Below are 26001 nucleotides of genomic sequence, written 5' to 3'. Positions count from 1 at the left end.
CCTGTGTGGAGTTTGCATGTTCTCCCCGGGCCTGCGTGGGTTTTCTCCGGGTGCTCCGTTCCAAAAAAAACATGCATGTCAGGCTGATTGGACACTCTAAATTGTCCCTAGGTGTGAGTGTGGGCGTGGATGGTTGTTCGTCTCTGTGTGCCCTGCGATTGGCTGGCAACTGATTCAGGGTGTCCCCCGCCTACTGCCCGGAGATGGCTGGGATAGGCTCCAGCACCCCCCGCGACCCTAGTGAGGATCAAGCGGTTCGGAAAATGGATGGATGGATGGATAGTTTTCTTGGTTTCAGAAGAAGAGAAAAACAGCTCAGGTCATGATATTTAATAGCTGTCGCGACAGCCTGGCTATCAGTGCTTTGCTCAAAGTTACATTGACAGTAGTCAGGAGCATAACAGCATCTCTCCAACAACTAACTGACATTTTATAGCAGAATTTGACCTGTAACCCTGTAACTATGACTGGAACCCTCCGATCTGTGACAGATGAGTGACTGCTATCACAGTTACTTTCGTACTGTACATATAATCTTTACCAATGTTTAGTTCGGTGGTGTAAGGCAAACTATGTGCTTTGGCTCAATAAGGTTTAGGAAGCACTGCTCTATAATTGTCCACCGTAACTCCAGGAAATCAGCAATGACTGTGTGGGCTGTGGCGCTTTTTAAACCCTGCATCCAAACGTCTGTCTGCCTAAGCAGCTTTTTTATTGGCGCTGGGTCGTCACATGACGTTTTTTTGATTGGATGCTACTTGAGCGGGAGGGAAAACTTTCAGGAAGTGATGGGGGTTTTGTTTTTAGCCCGTCTTTGACGTGATTTACTCCAAGTGTTTTGACAAAATTCACATCGAAGAATTACCAACGACAGCACGTTGTAACATTCTTGTACAGGACCAAACATAACAAGCGGACAATTCCCTTGGCAGGTTGGTATGTATTCAACATTCGGTGGCTAAAATGTCAACCACATGGCTAAGTTAGCTGCTACTTTGATGGCTATCAAACTACTGTTGCTGCAAGCGGTACTTAGTTGTATGAACTGTACTGTCAAAGGAATAAAGATTGTTGAGCTTGCCATTATGCAAAGGTGGGTGTGCCGTGAACTAGGTTGATGCTGTGAGTTTTGAATTCACAGTAATGTTCCTCGGGACAAACAGCAAAACAACTACTGACAAAAGGCAAACGTTTTGTGACGCGGGATATAGCATCGGCATATCTCCCAGCTGATTTGGAACTGATGCCATTATTTATTGCAGTCTAAACATAGTCGAAATATTTTGCAACCCCCCGCCCCCCTAAAAAAACAACAAAGATTACCTGTAAGGCCTGATGTCGTTCTCGACCCGATTGGCTTGGAATCGATATGACCCAACGCACAGTTATGTCACTGTTAATATGTGATTGTTAAATTCATGTATTGGTTTTAAAATGTAATAATAGAAGTGAAAAGGGCTTGCTCAAATCCCTTACAACAACTACTTTACAATAATCACTTGATGGAAGTACTGTATAAGAAGCCTTGTAATGCAAATTCAAGGTGAAATGATAACACTCACATTTTATTTCACAATCAGCATATCTTATTTTTATTTCACAAATAGAGCTGCTAACAGTATTTTTTTTCTATATATCTTATTAAAATTTGTGTGTTCTCATAAATCCTCCAATGAACATCTTATAAGATAAACAGCAGTCCTCTTGTGATTGATTCAATGCCATGGGAATAATCGCAAATAATTGAATTTCAATTACCAGTCTGTTTTCTTCACCCTCAGTATTGTTTTGGTCAGTCTGTGCATTGCAGATCAATCTATAATTGGTTTTGTATGATTTACTAAATTTTCTGTTAAACAAATTATTGTTGTGACACATTATTTTTGTCATGTGTTAAGTTTCAATGACGGCTCCGAAAAAGAGGGCACTCCCCAAACCCCTCCCGGACGGCTTCATATTGACTGACCAGGGGAAGAAGAAATGGAGGCTGGGGAAAATCCTAGGTCAAGGTGGCTTTGGACTGATCTACCACGGTAATCAGAACATTGCATAACAAGTACACACTAACACACACACTATACATTTTAGAGTTCTTTTTAAGATCCAGTTATTTGTTTTCAAATGTTTAAGTAGCCTCACCCTACCTTACGTGTGTGAGCTCCTCCACCTGGCCAGTGCCTCAGGTCTGCGGACCAGACACTATTAGAGGTACCAAGAACTAAGATGAGGCTCAGAGGGGATCGAGCCTTTTCCGTTGCTGGTCCCTCTCTTTGGAATGACCTACTGAACGTTCGGCAAGCCCCATCTCTGCCCAGCTTTAAAACTCTTCTTAAAACAAATTTTTATTCTTTGGCTTTTGACTCAGCATAAGACTTGATATTTAGTTTTACTGTTTTTGTGCTTTCTACTGACTTTGTTATTCATGTATTGTTTTTGTGTTTGTTATTGGATACATTATTTTTGCTCCACGTACACAACTTTGTATACAGCGGTGGTTGTTTCAAAGTGCTCTACAAATAGGGTTGAGTTGAGTATTAGCATTCAATTTAGGTGAACAGTTGGGAGTTACTCGGGCCAGAGTTACTAGGGCTGGGTATCGATTTCAATTTCCAAAATCGATGTGATCCAAAAGGGCCTGATTTGATTCACAACTCACTATGATTGAGTTTCAATTCAGTTACAATTCAGGACACTTTGATTCACTCCTTTTTCGTCTATAACTGCTTCAAACAACACGGTTGTCCGTGTCTTATGTGTTGTCTTGTATTATTTTGTCATTTTATGTTAACTTTTCTTTTGATGGCGGCGCGGCCACCCGCAGCGGCTCCTCTTGTTGCATGTTGTCTTGAGAGGCAAGACATTTCATCTGTGCTGTATGTGCACATTTGACGATATGATAAGATAAGAAATCCTTTATTAGTCTCGCAATGGAGACATTCCCAATTCACAGCAGCAAAGTTATGAAAGGAAGAAGTAGAAGAACAAAAGATAGGAGCTGCTGGAAAGGCAGCCACTCTTGCGGTGCCATCTTGAAGTCAAAATAACAAAATAACACAACACAACACCAAAGACACAGACAGTCGTGCAATCTTAATCACTTTTCCTGCATACACTTTGTTGTTTGAAGCAGTTATAGATGGAAGAGGAGAGGATCAAAGTGTAATAAAGTAAAGTATATTTAAGTCTAAGTATATACAGTATATAAGTACAGTATATATAATAAAGTACAATAAAGTTGTACTTGACTTAAGGATTTCATGCAGTATCAATTTTAATTTCATGTGGGAGACATTCTCAGAAGAAGCAATGCTGCAAATACTGGAATAGAAACTTCCTGCTCGAACTTGGTGCTTGAGTAAAAATCTTTTACATTAACAATTGAACCCAATGCAGTTGCATGAATTAATCATGATTATTTTATTGAAGATGATGTGATCAAAACAATCACTTACAATCATTTACTATTAAATTCCAACCACTGCGTAAATAAAGTGGCAAAAAGACAGCAAACTCATGACATTCACGTTCATGTGACTGTCTCACCTAGTTTCAGTTAACTGCTGTCTTCATGTTTTTTTAAAACCACCAAGCTTCTGCCTTCAAGCTTGTTGGATTTCAGTGTTTCTGCCATGTTGTTTTGATTCGCTACTCTCGCATAGTGACAAGATCCCCCATGACGTGAGAAGTCATTTGAATTTATGAGAAAAAGACATACAGAAAATGACAACAATCCCAAAGACAGTAATAGCTACAAAAATTTAAGGTGCTTACTGATACTCTACAGGGGGCAGGTTAAAATTGGCATATTCAATCATCCTTCCTCAAAAAGAGAATGCTTTTCAGTCAGAAACTGCTATCAAACTGATTTCATTTCAGAGGACTGATCTGTACGTATCTTGATTTGGGTTTGTTTTTGAATATCATATGACTTCTGCCTGGACATGTCCTCTTCCCCGTCTGCCTCATACAATCTTAAAGCATCCCAAGACCTTGGCAGCCCCGTCTCAACGGATACCGACTTTGTGGTAAAAGTGGTGCGTATGTTTACAGTTTGTGAAGATGCACATGTGTTGTTTGTGAGTATTACATGGAATTAGATCTAGCTGAATTTCTTTTGAATTGATGAATTCATTGTGCAGGAGTACCTTGAGAATGGCCCCCTGTTCTCCGAGCTCTGCTTCTACATAAGGGCAGCCAAACCAGAAAGCAGTGAGTACCACCACATTTTCAGGACAGTGATATCTGCACAATTATACCAAGGAAAAGTGTGATCTGTTAATGTTTGTCATCATGCTGTAAGGGGTCAAATGAAGCATGCTTTGTCTGGCCCCTCACTGAGGACCTGTTTGCCATTGGTGACCCTGCTAGGGGGATAAAGTTATCCCTCTTGGATCAGTGGGACACACAAACCCCTCCACTATGGTCAGGTTACGGCTCACGGAGCGGCCAGATAAACAACCATATACATAGAAATAGCATCCTAATTGGCATTTTAGAAGATGCACACAGATGGAATTCAGAATTCAGAGAAAAACACAGAAAGCCAGTTAGAAAATAAACACATTTTGGTAGCAACACACAAATAATGCACTCTCAGCATTACTATAAACCTTATAAACATGCATATGCTTCCAGAAATTGCATCTTCATGGTCATATGAGAGGATTGACATGGATGCAGTTTACTGAGAAAATTGTTTTGTCAGCCATGCATGCCATTTGCTACCTGATAGAAAAATGGCCACAATAGTCGTATTGGCAGCCGTCACGAGTACCCAATACCTTGAAATAAGGCTGGTATCAGCCTGATATAGTTACCCAGTATTGGATTGGATTACTACATCACACGGTAAAGGTTTCATATCGTATCAGTGATTATGTATCGTCGTACCTCACAGCTGTAAGTTAACAGTAATTAATAAGAAGCAGAAATAAATATGCACCCAAGTGGCAGTTAGCCGACTCCTTTTGCTTTTTTCAGCGCCTTGGTTGAAAGGCATTGAGAGGACCCTCTAACACAATGATTCTCGAGCCGCCACCAACCACTGTCCAGCTGCCATTCTGGTTGGGAGCTAGTCAAACTGGAAGAAGCGAGACCTAAGACAAGACTTACTGTTTTGCTCAGTCAATAGCTCTCTGTGCGTTTTTGTGTGCGGGTACGTTTGTTAATGTACCCCAAATGCAAATATATATAGGCCAACTTTTTATTCTTGATCAAATGACTTTGGACTGAAGTCAGAATCTGAGGTTAAATGTTTTTGGGGCCATCAGCCTTTCATTTTTTTAATTTTTTCCCTCTTCAAGAGCCTTGCTTTTTTGTTCTTTTTTTGTTGTTTTGTCTTTTGTTTTGTCACATGTTGTTTGTTGTTTCATCGTGTGGACCTGATATGGACTGTTTTCACCGTTTTTTTGGCCACGACATTCGTCAAAGGAGAAATATCTGTGCTTGGTGGTTGCGCCTTCTCGGCAGCACGCCTGTACCAGCACAGATTTTGATTGGGAGGAATGTCGGCGCCATTGACTGTCGGTGCTGGACAGACCTGGGGCGCTTGTGTTTTTTGCGCCTGTAATGGGCAGCATTTTTCACAACCCCGTTTTGTTCAGTGGAGATGTCGGCGCTGTTGGACAGTCAGCGATGGTGCGGCTGGATTTGAGGATGAGGAGAGAGGAGCGTCGGTGCAGAGCGCCGATGCGTATTTGGAACCGAAAGTCGCCGCTTGGAATTGAAATGGATTTCCATGGGACAGGAGAAGTGAACCAATCTCTTTTTTCATCAATGGATGCTACAGCTTCTTGTTGACTTTGAAACTTAGCTTGTAGCTGACGTGTGCACATTTTGAGCATGACGTCTCTGATCCACTGGTTAAAGGACACTTTGATGCTCTCCTCTTTCATCTCAAACTGCTTCAAACAACAAAGCGTGTGACGGAAAAGTGGTTAGGACTGCACGACTGTCCGTGTTTTATGTTATGTGTTGTGTTTATTATTTTACTTTATGTTAACTGTTTTGTTAAGCACTTTGTTACAGCTGCCGCTGTTGTGAAAGCGCTATATAAATCAGCATGTATTGTATTGTATTTTCCTCACTCGATGGTGCCACCCGAGATTTCTGATATCTGAATGTTCTGAAGTCATCAAGCGTGTGCAAAACATAATCTCTATCACTTCTGTCACTTTGTTTTAGTGCAACAATGGATGAGAAGTAGAAGACTTGACCATCTTGGGATCCCAAAATACTGGGGATCAGGGCAAACCGAGTATAATGGCCTCAGGTATGATTGTGTTTTGTGCTGGATGGTCTTATGTGGATGTGGATTTGAGTGGCATTCAGTAGCTTTTTACAAGCTTGCGTTTTGAAACGTCCATCTTCTCAGTTTTCTAGAATTAAAAGTGAAAACTTTTAGTTCCTTCTTAACCACTTGAAAGGCTCTCACTCGTGAATCTGTTCTTTCTGTTCAGGTATCGATTTATGGTTATGGAGCGACTGGGCACTGATCTACAAAAAATGAGCGAGCGTAATGGAGGCCGCTTTAAGAAGGCTACTGTGCTCCGTGTTGGTCAAGTACTGGTGAGTAATGAGACTATCAACCACACGAAACACATAGATGTACTCATTTTTATAAACATACATAAAAGTATGCAGATCAAAATCCTTCAAACGATCTAAAGACCCCTCTAACAGTCTTTACTTACCAATGACAAAGTCACAATAGACCCTTCTTGCGGACGTTATTTTACTCACGCTTAGTTTACGGCGCCATATTCAAAGGAAAACATGCAAGAGAAGCCTTATCCATTGTTAGTTACTGTTGTCCAGCATCAGTCTACTTATCTCTAGTTTCTCTATTATGACCCCTGTCCACTATATTGGGACATTGGAACCAGTCGTTCCAAGTCGAGTTGTTGAAAAACTAAAGACTCAAAGTCAGACTTGTCAAATGTTCCCCGGAATGAAAAATCACAATACAATGATCCCTCACTTATAGCGGTTATTGGGGACCTAGACCTCCCACGAAAGAGGAAAATTTGCAAAGTAGGAACAGTACCTCCTGTACAGGTGTATGTACAAGTGTATGAGTATACAGTATATACCGGTAATATTTATTAGCCAAATTCAATGGTGTACATGCATGTAGAAGTATATGTCTGTAGTAATTAACATTACTTAATGCTATATACTAATACATATATATATATATATATTGTATATATATATATATATATACACACACAAGTTAGGTTAGTGTATAAATAACAAAATACAGTAAACATAAACATGTAGTACTGTATAAGTTGCTCTATGTGACTCGCTGTTGTTTTGCTGACTTTCGCTGCCTCTCGCGGACCTTTTGCGGCATTTTCGCTATTTTTTATTTATTTTTTGATGAATGCTTTTGAAAAATCCGCGATGCACTGAAACCGCGACAAGTGAACCGCAAAGTAGCGAAGGATCACCACATCTTAAATTTGTTGATTACAAACACAAGGGCCCACACTTGTGAGGACTTTGATGCTGTCAAGACCCTGGACTCGTATAATGACTTTGTTTCCAGATAGATGAAGCATGTTTGCTGCATTCAACACAATAGGCTTTGTCTTGTGACAGCAAAGCTATGTTGCTCTTGGTTGACACAGTACATCAATCTGTGTGCTGACCGATGAAAATGTTCGTTGGTGTTCCATCAACGAATAAAATTTGTCTTCCCACACAATAAACAAATTGTGTAATGGCATTGTGAACTAAAGCTTGCATGAGTCTGCAAACAGGTAAGCATCACCTGACCTTGGTTAATGTTATGACCCACAGCACAAGAAAAAGAAAAAAGTACCTGATCATATAAAGTGATCAGAGCGTACATTATGGTGTTGTGAAGTGATCACGTTGAAGATTTGATTGATAAAAAGTGTGTCACAGTATAACTATTTCATACTGGTATGTTCAGATATATTAAACATTATGATAATGATGATGATTATGATTATTATTATCTGAGCTGCTTATTCTCATGAGGGTCCTGGCTGGGCGTGCTGCAGCCTATCCCAGCCTTCTTTGGTCAATAGATGGGGTACAACCTGAACTGGTTGCCAGCCAATAGCAGGGCACACATGGACGAAACCCTTGTTTTTGTCCCAGGTCTTGAGATGGTATCGCCAAAGTTTGAAGTCAATCAGATTAATATTCTAGGACAAGGGTGGAAAACTTTGGCCCCTATAAATGGGCCGAAATTGGACACAAAAAATTCAGAGCACGCTACCTGTTCATTTTAGACTATGGCTTTTGCTTTACATCTCGAGGTGCTACACATGCTTGTCAATCTTCGCAGGCCTAGGTCAAATGTACAGGATTGGTTTTTGATTTTCCACTGTAAGTGGTGCTTTGTTTTTCGTTTATGACAACATTAAAAGATCAAATATTTCACCACGCCCGATCAAATTTGATGAGTTTTCATACATCTTCATTCAACTCCCCCAAAATGTGATTATTTTTTATGGAAAATGTATAAATAAATTTATTAAAATAATAATTTCTACAAAAACAATCGAGACCTTGCAGCGGTCGCTTTCGCTTCTGGGGCCGTAATAAAACCCAACTATCAAGAGGGGAAAAAAATATCTGGTCGTGAAACACTATTGTGCTCCAATTTTCCTCTTGGGTGCCTGTAATTGTGGCACAAATCTAACATCATACTGTAACTTCTCCCTATACAACATACAGCAACAGGCAACATCATTTATTGCTAATTATTTTGTAACCTCCCAGGCTGCTGTTCACGGACTCCAGGGGCCCCATTTTCAGAACCATTGTTTGAGACACTTGAAAGTGTAATTGGTGTACTGGTCTTGACAAATTCCGGTTCAACCATGCCATTCTGTTGTTCTCCTTTAGGTGGATATACTGGAGTATGTGCACGAGAATGAATTTGTTCATGCAGACATCAAAGCTTCCAACCTCATGCTGGGTCATAGAAACCCTCAAGAGGTTAGTTTATGACAGATCTTTGCCAGTTTCATTTTCAAACAAAAATGCTGCACACACTCATGTCATCGCAGTGTTGACGTTTTTGTTATAATGAATGTATCATGTCTTTTTCTGCTGAATTGCAGCTCTATTTAGTCGACTATGGGCTGGCCCGCAGGTACTGTGTTGATGGAGTCCAAAAGGAGTATAAGGAAAATCCCAAGAAAGGCCACAATGGAACCATTGAATACACCAGTCTTGATGCCCACAAAGGCGTTGGTAGGTTTAGATGACTACTATTATGACTATTCGAGGTACCGAACCCAACCAGTTCATATGCACATTCACCGAACCTTTTTTTAGTGAAAAATAAAAATATGATTTTTGACAAATCCAGTACAATAAAAAATGCATTTATAGATCAATTTCATGTGACAAATGCATACATTAACACGCATTCACTCCCAAAGACGTATTATGATGTCTTTTCAGACGCCACACGTTTAATCCCAGCTCCTCATTTTATACTGACTGTACTTGAAAAGGGTCTGAGAATGGCTGGCCATTGGCCATCAGACCCTTTTCTAAATCTAAATACATCTTTGGGAGTGAATGAGTTAAGTCTGGCTGTGCGCGCATCTTGGAGGCATAAAACACACGCTTGTGAGTCGTGTGGAAAGAGCACACAGAGATGTTGTCTTTTATAGAATTCTTGCTGGTAACCACCCCTTTCAAAAAAACGGCGAAAGTTATGATTACAAGCTTGACAACGTGAGAGTGCAACGAGCCCAATGCGGCAACGCAAGCGATACCGGTGAAGTCAGTGTGTGTCCCGCAGAGATATATAATAATAATAATGTTTTTTTTAATATAAATGTTGGAAGTGATATTTGGTCCAGTAAATAATCTTAATAGACTGTACACCATGAATTATCAACATCAACATTCTTTTATGTATTGAAGTATATAATTGATCATTGGTCTTACAAATAAAAATGATAGATGAAATATAAGTAGTCAAATGGACAGATAGACTGACAGGATAGGGAATGTGCAATAAAAGCAAAACTATCTTGATGAAGAGAGACCCGACCGGACACCATCTTTTTTTTTCCTTTTTCATTAAATAACAAAAAAACCACAATTCAAAACTGACTTAGTTGTATTTCTCTTAACTATGTGGGGACACATATAATCATATTTCAACAAGAACATTCCAATAACAAATGAGCACATTGGCAACAAAACTCAAAGTGCCTGAAAGGCAGTCGGAAGAAGAACATTTATTTAATCCCACCCCGTCTATCATTCAAATTGCACATATTAACTACTTAGCCACTGTGATGCAATAATAAGCGTATTACTTTATGGAAGGGAGTAAAAAAAAAAAACTTAGCATGGTGGCCTTCCCATTGTTAACAATGGTGAGGACCAAACAAGCACACGTTGACGTTTGACTGACAGTACTGATGTCAACTAAAGACCCTTTTTCAAAATATTGTGACCATATTATTTGTAGAAATAACATTATAACTATGAATATTATTGGTTCGGAGGAATTGATCGAACAAATGGAAATAATAAACGAGCACATCAGACTCTTACTTAATGGGGCATTGGTGTTGCTGAAGCGTGACGTCATTGGCCAGCGGAGGTCGTTCGCCCAGAAGCGGAATGATTTGCATTTTGCTAGTGAACAGCCAGACAAAGGGTTCATCATTTTGCATGGCACATTCATTCACATCATATCGACGAAGCACAGTCACGCTTGCTTCTTCACAATTCTAAACACTGCTTTTTATTTTGATTTGTTCCTGCTTGTATTTTGAATATACTTTGCGTTTTATTTCATGGAACCATGAGAGTGATTGGTGACTCACAAAAAAATGACTTCCACACCATGCAAGATGCTGATTATCGTGTAAAAAAAAAAATCAACAAAACAATTCTAAGAGAGATTCTTTGGACAATGTTCACAGTTTTGATACGTGTACCAAACAAATGTTAATTAAGCACAGTGAGGTTCTTATAGCTTTGACTGTATTTCAATCCTGTTAGTCAGTACATGTAAAAACCGCCTGTCAGTCGCCACCTCCCTCGACTGATATTGGGAAAACATTAACTGGCAAATTGCCTGCTCGCATCCTTCTTCTCTACTCATTGACCATCGATTGTCCCTCCACCGCCCCTGCAGAATTCCCCAACACTGTCTCTGTTTAACAACGTTCTAATGAGCTGAAGTCATAACCTGCAACATGCTTTCTTCCCCCATTAATTGGCGACTTTGATGTTTGGTTAGCAGGATGTCAAAGCCACATATGACCTCCACGCTGGCTAACTTAATCTCCAAACGGGTCAATATTGTATGCTTGCTATCAGCGTGGTGTATGCATCAAATAATATTGACCGGTCAGCAATAGCTATTGAATTCCAATTTGGCAATTTGAATGGAACATTAAATTACTGTATGTATAGAATTAAAATAGTTTAAAACTTATTTTGACAGAAATTAGTTTGAGCTGGATCTTCGGAAGTCTGACAATGATATTATACATAACAGGCAAAACCATAGACAGCCTTTTGCAAAATTTTCTCATTCTTGCTTTGAGTTAACCTTTTTTTTCCTTTACAAAGTCCTTTAAAATGCACATAAGATAAAGGTGGAACGAAATAATTGAGGCTATATAAACAACCCCCCCCCCCCCTGCAAGTAATGTAAGTACTCAAGTTGGCTGTCGAGACATGTTAAACTAAGGTGTGCCCTAATGTTAGCATCACACGTGTCTTAAAACTGGTAATCAGTCTGTCTGCCTATTTCAGGCGGAATTAGTCAAACATGTTCTTTGCAATATATGCTGACTGAAGTTGCAGTTTAAATGCCCAAAGGCTCGAATTGCGAGCATCATGGCTGACGCGTTTATGGGGTTTGGTCACGTGATGTCCGAATGAGCACTTGGATGCAAATTTTCTGTTACAAGCAGGGGGCGGGGCGGTGCTGCAGTAAATGTCAGCTTCCTTGGATGGCTGAAAAAGAGTGAATTATTCACACTACTAATCATAATACTGTGATTAGACTAGTGGGGATATATAGAACATACCAGTGCAAAGAACATTTTTGATTTGACTTTCACTTTAAAGGGTGACACGTAGTATGTAGTAGGTGACTGGCATCTACCACACTGAACATGGACCACGAAAAGTGAAGCACAGAATCAAAAATCTATTAGACCATCTTGAAGCCTTAATGTTCTCGTGGCTACAGTTTATTCAGAAGTTAAAGGTCCACGGGACTGTTGCCAGCCTTGATGAGTCTCGCTACAAAAACACAATAGATGGCAAATTAAAGAAACAGATACGATGAAATGGTAACTAAAAAGTCCAGAACAACCTTAAAGGCAAATTACAAAGTCAAGGTACATCAGTGTTGGGATGCGCCATCTGTTGTAGTTTGAGCCAAAGTGGACTTAATGGGAGACATCCTGGATGCATGTTGACAATCCATAAAGCTTCTGGGGGAATACCCTTTGGAAAGAGGAATCAGACCTGGAACATTTCTGGCAAGGCACATGAAGTCTGTTCACAGACACTAAACTTAAGTTTACCAAGCAAAAAGAAAAAAAAACACAGTTCCTATTGTGAAACATGGAAGAAGCTTGGTTGTGTTCTTTGGCCACATTACACTGTCTGGCACAGGGTGTCATGAATCCGCAGGGTGCATTGAGATATTAAAGACTCTCAAGCCCTTCTGCCTTGAAAGGTCAAGCCTAGTGTCAGAAAACTTCTCAGTCGCAGGCTATGGGGCTCCCAATACGAACCAAAACTCACGGCTGAAAACACTAAGAATGGCTAAGAGTAAAATAGTTTATATTTTATGACTGTAAATTGGCCATCATTCAGAACAGTGGTTCTTAACCTTGTTAGAGGTACCGAACCCAACCAATTCATATGCACATTCACCGAACCCTTCATTACTGAAAAATAAAAATCTGATTCAAGAAGTGTTCCTTCAGTTTTACATTGTGAGACTAGAGTTGCTCGATTTGGCATGATAAATCATGCAGATAAGATGCTGAGTCCCATCACGTCCTGTGATGCATGTGAATCCATGTAGTACATACAGTATTCGTCCAACCACTTATTTTTTTTTCTCGACATAGCATGTATTAAAGCATTCTAAAGAAATCACACGATGTACTATCACGACAGTCACATGTTGACTACTGAGTGAAGTAAATTTCCCGCCGCACTGATTGGACAAGCAATGTAATGTGATCATCTGCAGCCAGTGATGGCCAAGCGGGCGTATCAAAACTAATTGACATGTTGAGTCGGGTGTGTCTTAACCTCCATGGAAGAAGCTCCGGAGAACCCCTGAGACCGATTCACCGAACGCCCAGGGTTCAATCGAACCCAGGTTAAGAACCCCTGATTCAGAATGAATGAACGCGAGAAGCGAAAACTCAATGCTTGCCGCTCGCAAAATCATTTCATCCGTAATAACGTGAAATTGAAAACATGATTCAATATTGTTATAAGACACCAAATATGTGTGCTGTATCAACCGTATTTTTGTCTTGACAGTGGCCGGCCGGCCCGGAAATTGATTTTTCATCTACATGTGAAAACGTCATTGGCGGTAATTTGGCGACGTCACTGCATCATGCAGCGGCAATTCATATTTTGAAAAAGCAATGACGGAGACTTGCCTCTCATAAAATGTTATGCTATGCCGTAAGTGTAAATAGTGCAGTTTAAGCTTGCACAGTACAGTTAATCCCACCCATCCCACCCGTGCTCGCGTTGTAATGGAAAAGCAACGGACGATGTGCGTTGTGGTGCTGGCCATAGCGGACTGGTGTGGTGTGAGGCTGTTAGAAGCTCATAGAAAAGAGGCATTTGTAGCACAATAGTGGTCTACCAGTCCGCCTTTCGCCTTTTGTTAGCTCACCATATCGTGTAGGAGGTCCTTCGGGATCCTGCCATCATCCATATATACAAAATGCCCAAGCCAATGCATTTGTCGTTTCCACTGCAAGCTGTATATGCTGGTAATCTTGGCTTTTTATAGAACAGTGTTGATTATTCTGTCTTGCCTCTTGATGTGTAAAATATGTACTGGTAATATGCATCGCATGTGCAGTCCATTGAGCTTGTTTTCCATGATGCATTTGTCGCCCAAGATTCACTGCTACAGACCATGGCGCTTAAAACATAGACGTTGTAGACTTAAATTTTAGTATGCTATGACAACTTGTAGTTAGTTCATACTATTTTGGAGTTGTCGCCGTGCATATTGATATTAATTTAGCGCAGAGACCCAGTCGGAGGTATTATTTTTTTCTTTCTAAAAATGCTGTTATTCGTGCGTGTTTATGTTCAGATCCCTTTAGGGTGCCTGTCAAAGAACAAACTTCAGTGTTTGCAATCGACCATTGTGACTCACAGAGGTTAGCTTTACATTTCACGTGTGTATATCCCCCCCCCCCCCCCCCCCCCCGATGGGCTTTGCTTCCAGTTCATTGCGACTGGTTCTCACAATATGGTGCAGACAAATCATTGAGTAGCACTCAAAGGATATACCTAATAAGAGAAAAAATTATTACGACGTTACGATGAAATGTGCCTGTAGCGTTTCTCCCAGACTTATTCGGAACTGCACGCCACACACTGTGGCGTTTTTGCCAAAGAGACAGAAAATAACAGAGTAATCAAGTTACATGTATTCAAGTTACATACCTTCGTGAGTGGCAATGTAACGTGGCCGCCGCTTGCTTCACTTCTCATGACAGCAAGTAGGTGAGTTTTTAGTCCACTCATAATGTGTATGCCAGTTATTTTAACCCATTGGAAACTTTTTAGGGATCTTACATCACTGTTCCTCCAGTTGCGCTTGTGTTGCTGTTTTTCTCAGCAGTAAAGGGTTATAAGTAAGTAGATAGTTTAAAACCTTAGAACACTTCTCATTTTTCTGATCCTCATCGATTGTTGAGGCTCCCCGCCACGTGCAGGCAATTTAATGACTCGAGTGAAGGCCGACGAGTGTTTTATTCACTCAACATAGTTTCATTGGAAGCAATTTCCTTTTCTCAACTCTTTCCTTAACCATACATGCCAACATGCTGCCATTCTGTGCACACTGTGAAGACGGAATGCTTCAAAAATGAATAAGTCAAGCTTTATAAATGCCTACACAGCTACAGCTACAAACCTGTTATCGTGCAGTCAGATTACCACCAACCCGTTGATTATCTTGTACTGGGTGGCCAGGACCATGCTTCCCATTAGACCTCCCCGTTGGCTGGGGAGAATCAATGCCAGTCATGGCTCAGGGAGGAGATTTCTCCCCTCAAATGAAACCAGTCGATACGTAATTTCTCCAAAGACGTGTGACGGCCATTACTGTATTGAGTTGCTAAATCTCTCCGGGCTCGACCCTTGTGGATGGACTTGGTTTTCAAGTATTGATGCACTTCACAAATTAATGTAGATCCATGCGGTTTCTCTCACATACCGTAATATGCAAGCACTCTTAAGTTCATTGCATTTTCTTTGAAATACTGTGTAAGAATTCATTAGTAATTCAGCTAGTGATTGTGGTGGATGGAAATTTATGGCTGTTCCCAATTCAAAATTTCACCTAATGCGGCACTTAAATACTGGGCGTTTTACTCCAAATTCCAAACGTTGATTTGGACATTAATGGCAGCAGAGCCATCACCAGACCTCATTCTTTAGGGGAGGCACATGAAATGCTTGGGGCAGAGGGGGGGTGTCATCATTCTTAACCTGTAAACAACTTCATGCGTGCGTGAATGATTGGCTCGAATGCAACACACATACATGCTTCGAAGCTGCTTTGCGACATGATAGGCTGTTGCACATTCGATTTCCATGAATCAAACAAACAAAACCCCATTCTTTCAAATGTCTGAGCGACAAACAATTCAACACTAGCATTTTCCTCACCCCAAAATAAACTATGATTGGAGGCGACTTCTGCAACTTATTCACTGATTGAGGAAAATAAGCTGTTTTTACACCAGCGTGTTGGCCAACTCAAAAGTATTTCAGCTAAATACACATGACAAGTGTTTGGCTTTCCTTGCTCTTTCTTCTCCAGTTTTCCTTATTCAACTCACTTCTATCTTCATAAAACATTGGTACACAATTGTAGGCTTTGAGTATTTGGGTCTGGATGTGTTTATGTGCCCTTCCTAAAGAAAGACATAAAAGGCCAATAACCAAGTGGAAGGTTAATATACTTTAACTTCAGCCATATTAAACAAAGCGTAGTTAAATTGTTAAGATTTAAGCAGCACTTCCATCGCGTGCTCTGATTGTGACACTCAATTGGCTACACTTGCACTACCTGACTTCACGAGGCGACAACAACTTAACGATCACTACGCGGCAACATGTGTACATGGTAAACATTGTATCAAATACTCGTACAAAACATTTCAGTGGACCAGATTACGGCCAGTTCCAACATGACTACTGACACCTAAATAAGAATGACACAACTCCCTGGTAATCAACGCACACTGCTAAACGAACTCACAACACTGTGCGTACACTAGCCCCGAGACTCCCTACTGTGTCGCAAACTCCTTTTCCAATTCTTGAGCCATATGTGACCCCGTGCATACCCAAGTCACTTTGAACTCGCTTTTCACACAGAATGTTATCCAAAGTATGCAAATTAGTAAGAAAACCATAGAACCATAACCATAGAAAATGTTAACATGCTAGGACTTTGTAGCCTTTTCTACAATTATTTTTTATAAAAATGTAGTTAAAATAAAAAAATATTGCCGCATAAATTAGTGCTGTCACGCGATTTATAAAATTGTGAGATTAATTAATTATGATCGTAATTAATTGGTTTAATTAGTCTATATTTTAATCTCATTAAAAAGTGCTAAGAAAACCCCCATTTTCATTTTTAATTCATTACATTATTGAGGCAGATCAAAAGACAAAAAAAATATTTTATTATAATGTCTTTCATTGTTTGTAAACAGACTTGAACAGATGCAGTGCTAGCCATTTCCTTGCTGCTGTAGTTGAGACTTGTCCCAAGTCCTACCTGCAACCTTTAGTTTTGACCACCAGGGTGAATATCACTGTTTTGTTTCTTTTTGTAAATCTCCAAATAATTACAAAATAAAAATAGAACATCAGGCCAATAAAAAGTGCTTAGGTTAACATCAAAAACAGTAAGAACATTTTTCTAAGCAATACAAGTACTCAACACTGAACTTGGTTCGGATAATAAAAAATAAATAAGAGACCCTTAATCCACAGTGCTGTAAGTTAGCACTTCAGAAAGTGCTGAAATAAACATCAACCACTTCTGGTAGGCTACTGAGGACACAGCAGCTATGCTGACGCCTCATACGCGGGGTGTTCTCGAGTTTGGTTTGGTGAAGAGCTTTGCTTTAGCTCACTATATTGCTGACACTTTCGGTGCTAACGTTAGCTGTGGATGCACTCGCGACTGGGTGCTTTGCATTAATGTGGGAGGCTAAACTTGAGCTGCTTCGATGGTCAGCAAACTCCTTACAAATTAGGCACAACACTCTACCTTTATCAATAGTGCCGTCAGGGCATTTTTGAAAAGTAAATCTTCCATTCATTGTGCCGACAACTCTCGCATGCTCCTCCATTTTCACCTCTCCTCTCCTCACCGCTGCTTACTTAGCCTGCCCAACTCCAATGGGAGCCAATCAGCTTATGCTAAACAAGCCCAAACATAATGACAGCCAATCAATGTCCGCTTCAGGCTGTGACTGACAGTTGTTTCTCCACCCTCAACAACTCCAACACGGGAAGCCAACACATATAAGGGGATGTTTGAAAAAGGCAATCCACCTACAGAAACAATAAAGTTAGAGATTAAAATTTAGATTAACGCGATTAAAAAACATAACGCGCTAAATATGACTGTAATTAATTATTCGCAATGAATGCGATAAATTGACACCCGCAGCATAAATACCCATTTTTCCTCCGAAAGAACAACATCGTAGCGCCTATGACTTGCCTGCTTGTCAATGACACCTTACGCCCATATTGCAATGTTTTGCGGTATGTGGCTCCCAATATAAAATGTGTGTTTAATTTTAGTGGTGAAGTTGTGAACAGAAGTACACAGGAATGAAAACAGACAAATAAGATGAAAATAGAATCATGAAAATTATTGCTTTTGTCACATCTTGTTTCTTTTTTGCCAAAGCTCCATCAAGACGTGGGGACATCCAGATTCTTGGTTTTTGTCTTCTTCACTGGTTATGTGGCTCTCTTCCTTGGGAAAATGATCTCAAGAACGCAATTAAGGTCATGGAAGCGAAGGCCAGGTGGGTCCCTACAAACCTTGCTCATACAGTGCTTACTTTGAAGAGGTATAATTGATGAACCTATTTTTAAATCAGTGATTGCTGAATTTATAGTGTTTTGAAGTAATTGAGGAAAAATATATTGCACGACTTAAGACCAGGACAGCTTCTGTTGATTTTAGTGAGCGGAAGTTGAATTTCATCCCCCAGTCCTCTCGAGCACAATATTCCACTCCACTGGATTCCAGCATCCAGTGGAGTGGAATATTGAACTAGGATTTCAGAATATACTTAGAAATTCTCATTAAAAGTAATACCCACATGCACTTGCACACATACTGTCCAAAAGACACAGGGATATACAAAACAGGGATACAACTCTACCTTTTGATGTAATGCAATGCCATTTTAAGAATCATTGCAGAAGTATCTTGTATCAGTTTTTCATAATTTCATTGTCTATATCCCAAATTCAAAACTGCCATTCCCTTTCAGAGCTCCATCAAAGAACACACGCAAAGCCCACCACAGCAGACACGATCTGATTTGATGCTCCAGGTTACGGGTCAAGGACCCAACATTGTGTTTTCCAAGATTATCAAACTATCACAAGCCAATTCAAGAAGAAGAAATTGGATTCAAGTTTATAATTTGCTATTTTAGTTCAGCCATGAGATTGCATTGCAGAGACTGTGTAACACTCACACGTTACAAGTTAGAATTGTCTCTAATCCAATTATGGCGGTTCTCTATTTTGTAATAAGAATCGGATGAATAATTTGCTTCAATTTAGTTCATTGCCACTGTGTCCTTTCCCCAACCCTAGTATCTCCTCCTTAATGTTTCCCCTCTCATAATGTTTTCCCTTCTCGTTCCCTCACCGGTTTATCTGTCCTGCTTGGTGCTTAGACTGATGGATAAGCTGCCAGAGTCTGTCCAGCAGCTTTCAGTTAGTGGAGCCAGCACAGGTAAGTCTCAACAATCTCAAGTTGCAGTCACTTCAATGACACCCTTTAAGAGTAAACATGACGTTTTGAAATCAGACTTTTTTTAAAACTCAAATTATTCAACACAATGAGAATTTCTGCAGGCCTGGGAATTTCTCCATTGTGAGACAAATCAAGCTTTTCTTATGATCTTCAGTTAAGCATTCCTCTGTTGTAAATATCTAGTTTTCTTCATACGAGTCATGTCGCTTGAAAATACTGAATGGTTCAACTTTCAGGACCCCACGATACAATCACGTTAACATGTTCAACTTGGAGTTTACAATCTTTGGCCCTGTATGTTGTCAGAATAAATCAGGCATGAAAAATCACTCTTTATACACCCAGGCCGCTGTATAACTTGTCATTGTAATATTTTTGAGACATTGGCTCATCGCTTTGCTGACTCTGAACATAAGAGGCAACCGGAATCAAATAGATGTTCGCCACTTTAGTAATGAAATCGTACAACTTGTTGCTCCTGTAAACGTGCAGCGTGTTGACATTGTGTTACCATGGCCCTTGACCCTTTTCAGCCGATTAGTATCGAGGGGGGGTTGTGTTGCCTTCTCTTTCATGAATGACAATCTAGTTCACAAGTGTCAACTCAAGGCCGGCGTGTTCACAAGTGTCAAACTCAACGGACCTTTCCTAGCAGATCGTTTTATGTGCCCCACCAAATCATATGCATCTACTTTATGGTGCTAAAATCTGAACTAAAATTGCAAATTGGGTGCAATTTTAATAATGTTGAGATTTTCAGTTTTGTAACCAAACTGTTTTTTCCAATGCCAATTTTCAATAACCTCTGATTTTAAAACTGGTTATCCATCAATTTATTGGCACCCCTGGTTAAGATGTGTTAAAAGCCGTAAAATTGTAGAAATGTAAAAAAAATCATAATCAAGCTTCTCCCCAGACCTCACCCCCATTGAAAACCTGTGGAGTTATCTAAAGAGTGGAGTGCAGAGGAGAGGACCCAGGTGACTGGAAAATTTAGAGAGAAAGAGGAACGATTGGCGATCCCCCTTTCTGTATTCACCCATCTTGTGAAACATCAGAGGAGAAGCTAAAGAGCTGGTTTGTTGGCAAAAGGGGGTTGCACAAAATCTATTCAAGGAAGCTAATAATTATCGAAGACATGATTTGATGTAAAAGAACTAAGAAAACTTGTTTATTGTTGTGTTTTTTCCCCCCATTGAGTAAACACACTTGAAGGTTGGATATTCCCCTTTTAAAATTTTGGACCTATATTTATGTAAACAAAACTTGAATTTATTAGAAGCAAAATATCACATCTTAACCAGAGATGCCAATATTTATGGAGGGCAGTGTTGGTATAAATATGAGAAGGCCATTATACATTTCCAGTGGAACCTCAGTTTAACGGAATAGAACGGAGGGGACGTACGTTCAAGCCGATTGTCAGTTCACTTGAAAGATATTTTCGTGGACTAAAAACACCCAATTCAGTACAGTACAAAATGATTGTAAATACATATTTTGTTTAAAAAAAAAAAAAGCGTCAAACTGAAAAGTTTTAAAGCGTCGCCCCCGACCAACATGGCCGCCACATAGGCACGTCTGTTATCGAAATTTACATGTCGACTTTTTTGTCATTCACTCTGAAGATCTCTTGTCAACTGTTTTCATGTGAAGTGAATTATTCCAGCGTGCCGTTTACATGCGCCACTGTATTAATCAGAACAGTCATTTGACTACCGTGTGAGATGCGATTGATTGATGGAAACATCAGGTGGTTTATCAAGATTGAGTGTGTGTCAGCAGCGGCAACCCCAAAATACAGACACTATACCAGTGTGTCTGTTGCGCCGCAGTGCTAGTAAATGACAACGGCCAATTCTGGAATGTACAGACTTTGCCAATCACTGTGCAAAGGGGCGTTTTGAGTGGACTGAACATTATTTACTATGCATTCAAGGCAAAGATTTGTCAGAGTGAAGATGCTCGCTCATAAACCAGTATTTAGCTAGATATAGGTGGGCTTCGGTGCCTTGTCAAGGTCACTTCCTGATTAGTGAGAATGGAGAAAAACATGTTTCTTCGAGTTTTTTTTGACTATTTCTCAATGTAAACGGGAGTCAATTTAACAATCCATGATATGAGATGTTTTCAGTGACATTTTTGATCTCTCCTTCAAGTCCAAAGTGTTGTAGAGTTATTGTACAATGGAAACTTGTTCCACTGACATGTCAAAACAAAATTGGACTTGTTTTATTAGTTATGATAAATTACGCATGCGTATGGTTAAGGAGCGAATGGTCCTATGCTGACAAGGCTCAGCTTCCTGCCACAGATAAAGGGACAGGGTATGTTTCAAACTCAGTGTCATTGAGTCAAGTTCGAATGCGGGATGTGCAATACACATCTGGGTTGAGGCTGGTTGACAGCCATGAACATGCTGACCATGCTTGCCTCACTCTCTGAGAGAAGGTGCAAGACTCCCTTTGGTCAACTGAAGTCACCCGTCACTCACATCTCAAACTCCTTGTTGACGGAATCAAGGCAGGAAACTTATGTAAAAAGAATCGGCAGTGTTTTCAAATGTAGCTAAATGACTTTATTTCTTTACAAAAAAGAAAAAAAAGGCCTATTAAGCGTGCACCAGACAGACATGAAGTGCTTCCACTGTATGAAAAGGACTTTTAACAAAATATGCCTTGTCTGTTGGGATCATTGGATCTGTTGTATCTCAATACACTGGACCTGCTGAGTTTATTGATCTGTTGGAATTCACTTTCTGGATAAGAAATACGGTATTTTCCGCATAATAAGGCGCACCTAAAAGCATTCAATTTTCTCAAAAGCTTTATAATCTGATGCACCTGATATATGGTGTTAGTCTCTTTATGTTCCCCGTTGAGTTGTTTCCCTGTGAGTGTTCCTCTCCCATCTATTGGTGATGATTAGCAGGTTCCCAATTGTAACCTAAAAGGGTTCTGCCCAACACTAATTGACACCCACTCAAACAGAAAACTACTTTGTGATCCCTGGACAGCCACGATGAAACAAAGATAATACCAAAAGCATAGTTAACCACTGACAAAGGAAGGAGACAAGCAAAACTTCTCAGGATATTTAGCCCCTTGATGATGTGAGCCTATGGGGTTTGTGTGCCTTTATATTGAACCAAGTGTCTTCCTAACTGTTGTCTTTCATTTCTTGTTTTGTAATACCATTTGTATTTATGTATCTCGTTCTCGCTGCCCAGCGGCATGTCGAGTAGGACACACCAGCATCACGCCACTTGTGTCACATTACTTTTCGCTGTACACACAGCCGTCCTAAATGACAAACGATGGGAATATTTTACCCAAAATCAGAGCGGTAACATTTGCAAAATGTGCAAGTCTGTCCTCAAAAAAAAAAAAAAAAAAAAAGCACAAGTTAATTAGAAATGGTGAAACGGAGAAATGCTTCCACTTTTTTTATTTTTTATTTTATTTGAATGAACATTTATGCAAAAGACAATGGGGCAAGCACGAAGCAGTATGGACCAAGGCAATTACAAAACTAGCAAAATGAAAAACAAAACAAAACTTTTTTTCCATTCCAGATCTGAAAATAAGTGTTTCCACGTAAAAGAAACGGCACTTTTTTCAAAACATGATCCTTAATAGATATTTTAAATGTTCAACAATGTCTGCACATAAAATACAGGCATGCGGTACTTGACCTCCTCCATATCTAAAATTTCTACTGTATCCTGCTTATCCTCACTGTGGCCACAGGCGAGCTAGAGCCTATCCCACCTTACTTGGGGCAAGAGGCAGGGTACACCCTCGGGCACATATAGACAAAAGGTCGGAACCCAGATTTGAACACCAAACTCTCAACTACAGTGATGGCACTATAGTAATAAAACGAGTTGATTTATTCAACTTCCTAATTTGGGAACGGGTATACACATCCAAAAAAAAAGGCAATTATTACAAATGCAACAAGTACGGATTGTGCACGGCCCCTTTTGGGTTCCGGATTAGAGTTCTTCCGACAATGTGTTTGAGTTCTTAGGGTTCACTGTACTTTCATACATGTGGTTTTCGCGAAAGCAAACATAAGAATGTCGCTTCATGTAAGACCTATGAGGCATGAGACAAACAACAATATGTAAAAAAAACAGGGGAAAAAAAAGTAGTTGACTCTGGGACTGCTTGACTCTCTTCCTCTTGTCTTCAGCGGAGGTGGCTGCCCTGCTGCTGTACGCGAAATCTCTGGGCTTCCAAGACAAGCCTGACTACCAGCGCCTGAGGCAAATGTTGTCTACTGGAGCAAAGGAAAAACTGGATTTCTCTGTACCTCGTGGGATTGGGGAAAGGTCCATGTCTAAAGGGCTTGATCCTCCAACCAGGGGCAAGGTGAGAACATCATCTCACGTGTCCTGTACGACTATACAGTGGCACCTTGATTTATGAATGGCCCAATTTCAGACTTTTTTTTTTTGGGTCTTGTAGTAAACCAAAACTCACGCCCAGAAGCGCACGAAGACTAAGTGGCTATGTTCTTGCTGTCACTCACTCGGAAACACTCTCAAGGCACACTTACGACACGACTATTGATGTTGACAGGCTCATCCCGAGTTACAATACTTACTAAGCTTATTTATCCAATACACTTCATAACAACAGTTCAACTTCACGTTTCTCTTTTGTTTTAGACAATGAAGTGCTGATTTTCTTTCTTGCATTTGGGGAGGGGGCTTTGATTCGGCACTTCAGTTAGGAATTTCGATGTGAATGGTACAAATTAAACCCAGAAATCAAGCTACCACTGTCCTTTGAGCTAAGCATATTCCAGTTTTAAAAGAAACAGAACCAACTAACCTTAAAAGAAACAGAAAAAAGGAAAAAAAACACATTCAACAACGACTGTTATGGTGGCTAGTTTCTATTTAGGATCGAATAAACCCTAATTAGTCCCTCAATTGGGCATTCAGGTTTGTAACCTCAGATAAGTGGAAGATGAAGGAGGGAACTGAATTGTTTTCTGTGCGCGTCTTTTAAGACTTTGGATGTAGTAAACTGTTAAAGAAAAAAGAAAAAATATATATCTATATATATATATATACAGTATATACACTTTTTTTTAATCTTGCTCTTTTATATCTAACTCCCACGATCCCTGCTCTGGATTACAATTGCACCACTGTATGCATGTAATCAACTGTATGAACAACATTATTGAGACACACTGAGTCAGGGCTTGGACTCGACCCCCTGTGTCATCTTATTTGAGTAAATAAAGAGTAGAACAAATATTACTACATTGTGATTGCATTGGACTAGTGCTGTACTGTATCATCACGAGTGCTGTGTCGAATATTTTGGTAACATTTAGTTATGGGCTGGCCGGCCGAGCTGCCGTGCACACACATTTCCTCTCGATCCTTCTTCTTTTGTGCTTATTCCGCGTGGCAAACTAGGCATTGAAATTCTGAACCCACATTTTAAAATCGAAAAGATTCCGGGAGAATGGAATGTTTGTCCTGGTTCCACTCCATTTTCGACGTCCAACCCTAATCCTGTTTCAACCGTATTTGGGCCCAAAATTGCACTTTTCGGACATTGTGGTACAAAACCTTTTGGTGGCCCAAATTTCAGTGCATGCCGAGTTACTGTACACTCGTTTTTACGATGCTCACTTGACAGTATTATGATTGTAATCTGATGTCTGCAATGATATTGAGTATGATAAAAAAAATGGCGGCTTTTTTTCCCATACTGATACCAGTAAGATTCCTGACTTCTTGGTGCTCACTGATACCAATACCAAACAACAGATACCGTGAACACTTTGGATACATAAAGTCTCTATTATGCCATTGGCCGATCATTTTAGAGAAAGCCCTTTCAGTTAGTTCTGACAAAAGGCAGAACAGTCAATCTGCAGTAGTTAATTTAAGTCCAAAAATACCCCCACTACACACTTTAAATCTAGGATTCAGTTGTAATAAACTTGTAAAATAAAACGTACCTGTTCAACTGTTAAGCATGGCACGATTCATTTGTGAACTGCATCATACACACAAGTAAAAAAGCCATCATTTCATGGAAGCGTCTACAAAAGATGACGTTACGTCATTTATGTGTGTCACAAATGCACCGTCTGCAGGTCAGAAATTTTACTGTCATCACATTATGCTGAATGTTTCAGTGGGATTAGATTCAAGTCAAATATCCGCCAATGCAAAGATGAGCGCGATTGCTCTGTCCCAAGCACATCTCCCCTGCCCCCTTCCATCCCCAATGCTCACGGTGCACATTTGGAATGACTTATAACTTAAATTAAAAAAAAAAAGAAGTTGTGGGCGGCACGGACGTTGACTGGTTTGCATATCTGCCTCATAGTGCAGCGGTGCAGGGTTCGATTCCGGCTCCATCCTTCCTGTGTGGAGTTTGCATGTTCTTCATGTCTGCGTGGGTTTTCTCCGGGTACTCCGGTTTCCTCTCACATTCCAAAAACATGCCTGGCAGGTTAATTGAATGCTAAGTTGTCCCTACGTGTGAGTGTGAGCGCAGATGGATTTTTGTCTGTATGTGCCCTGAGTTTGGCTGGGAATCTGTTCAGTGCGGACCCCATCTACTGTCCGAAGACAGCTGGGCTAGGCTTGAGCACACCCTGCGACCCTTGTGAGGATATGCGGATCGAACAATTGGATGGATGGAGCAATGCATGTTGCCACCCCCCCTCCCCCGCCC

The 26001-nt window shown here is 40.3% G+C and overlaps 1 protein-coding gene across 3 annotated transcripts in view; it reads left to right on the top strand.

The window, feature by feature from the left end:
• The first annotated feature begins 763 nt into the window (after positions 1-763).
• The window catches only part of LOC147199498 (serine/threonine-protein kinase VRK1-like), a 28320-nt gene continuing 3082 nt past the window's right edge, over positions 764-26001 (top strand). The window contains exons 1-11 of one of the 3 annotated variants that reach the window (XM_086122143.1): positions 764-932; positions 1899-2033; positions 3979-4034; positions 4140-4209; positions 6184-6271; positions 6459-6567; positions 8887-8979; positions 9105-9237; positions 18197-18317; positions 19206-19264; positions 23483-23661. In XM_086122143.1, coding sequence (XP_085978269.1) covers positions 1904-2033; positions 3979-4034; positions 4140-4209; positions 6184-6271; positions 6459-6567; positions 8887-8979; positions 9105-9237; positions 18197-18317; positions 19206-19264; positions 23483-23661 — 1038 coding nt within the window. In that variant the 5' untranslated portion in view covers positions 764-932; positions 1899-1903. Of the gene's footprint in view, positions 937-1898; positions 2034-3978; positions 4035-4139; positions 4210-6183; positions 6272-6458; positions 6568-8886; positions 8980-9104; positions 9238-18196; positions 18318-19205; positions 19265-23482; positions 23662-26001 lie in introns of all 3 variants that reach the window. The other 2 variants (XM_086122144.1, XM_086122145.1) reach the window with 2 other exon arrangements.

This window comes from Hippocampus guttulatus, chromosome 10 (genome assembly GCF_054856545.1).
Source record: "Hippocampus guttulatus isolate MCC_2025c chromosome 10, RoL_Hgut_1.0, whole genome shotgun sequence".
NCBI classification, from domain to species: Eukaryota; Metazoa; Chordata; class Actinopteri; order Syngnathiformes; family Syngnathidae; genus Hippocampus; species Hippocampus guttulatus.
The sequence above is the reverse complement of the archived record's forward strand: the minus strand, read 5'-3'. Positions and strand labels throughout refer to the sequence as shown.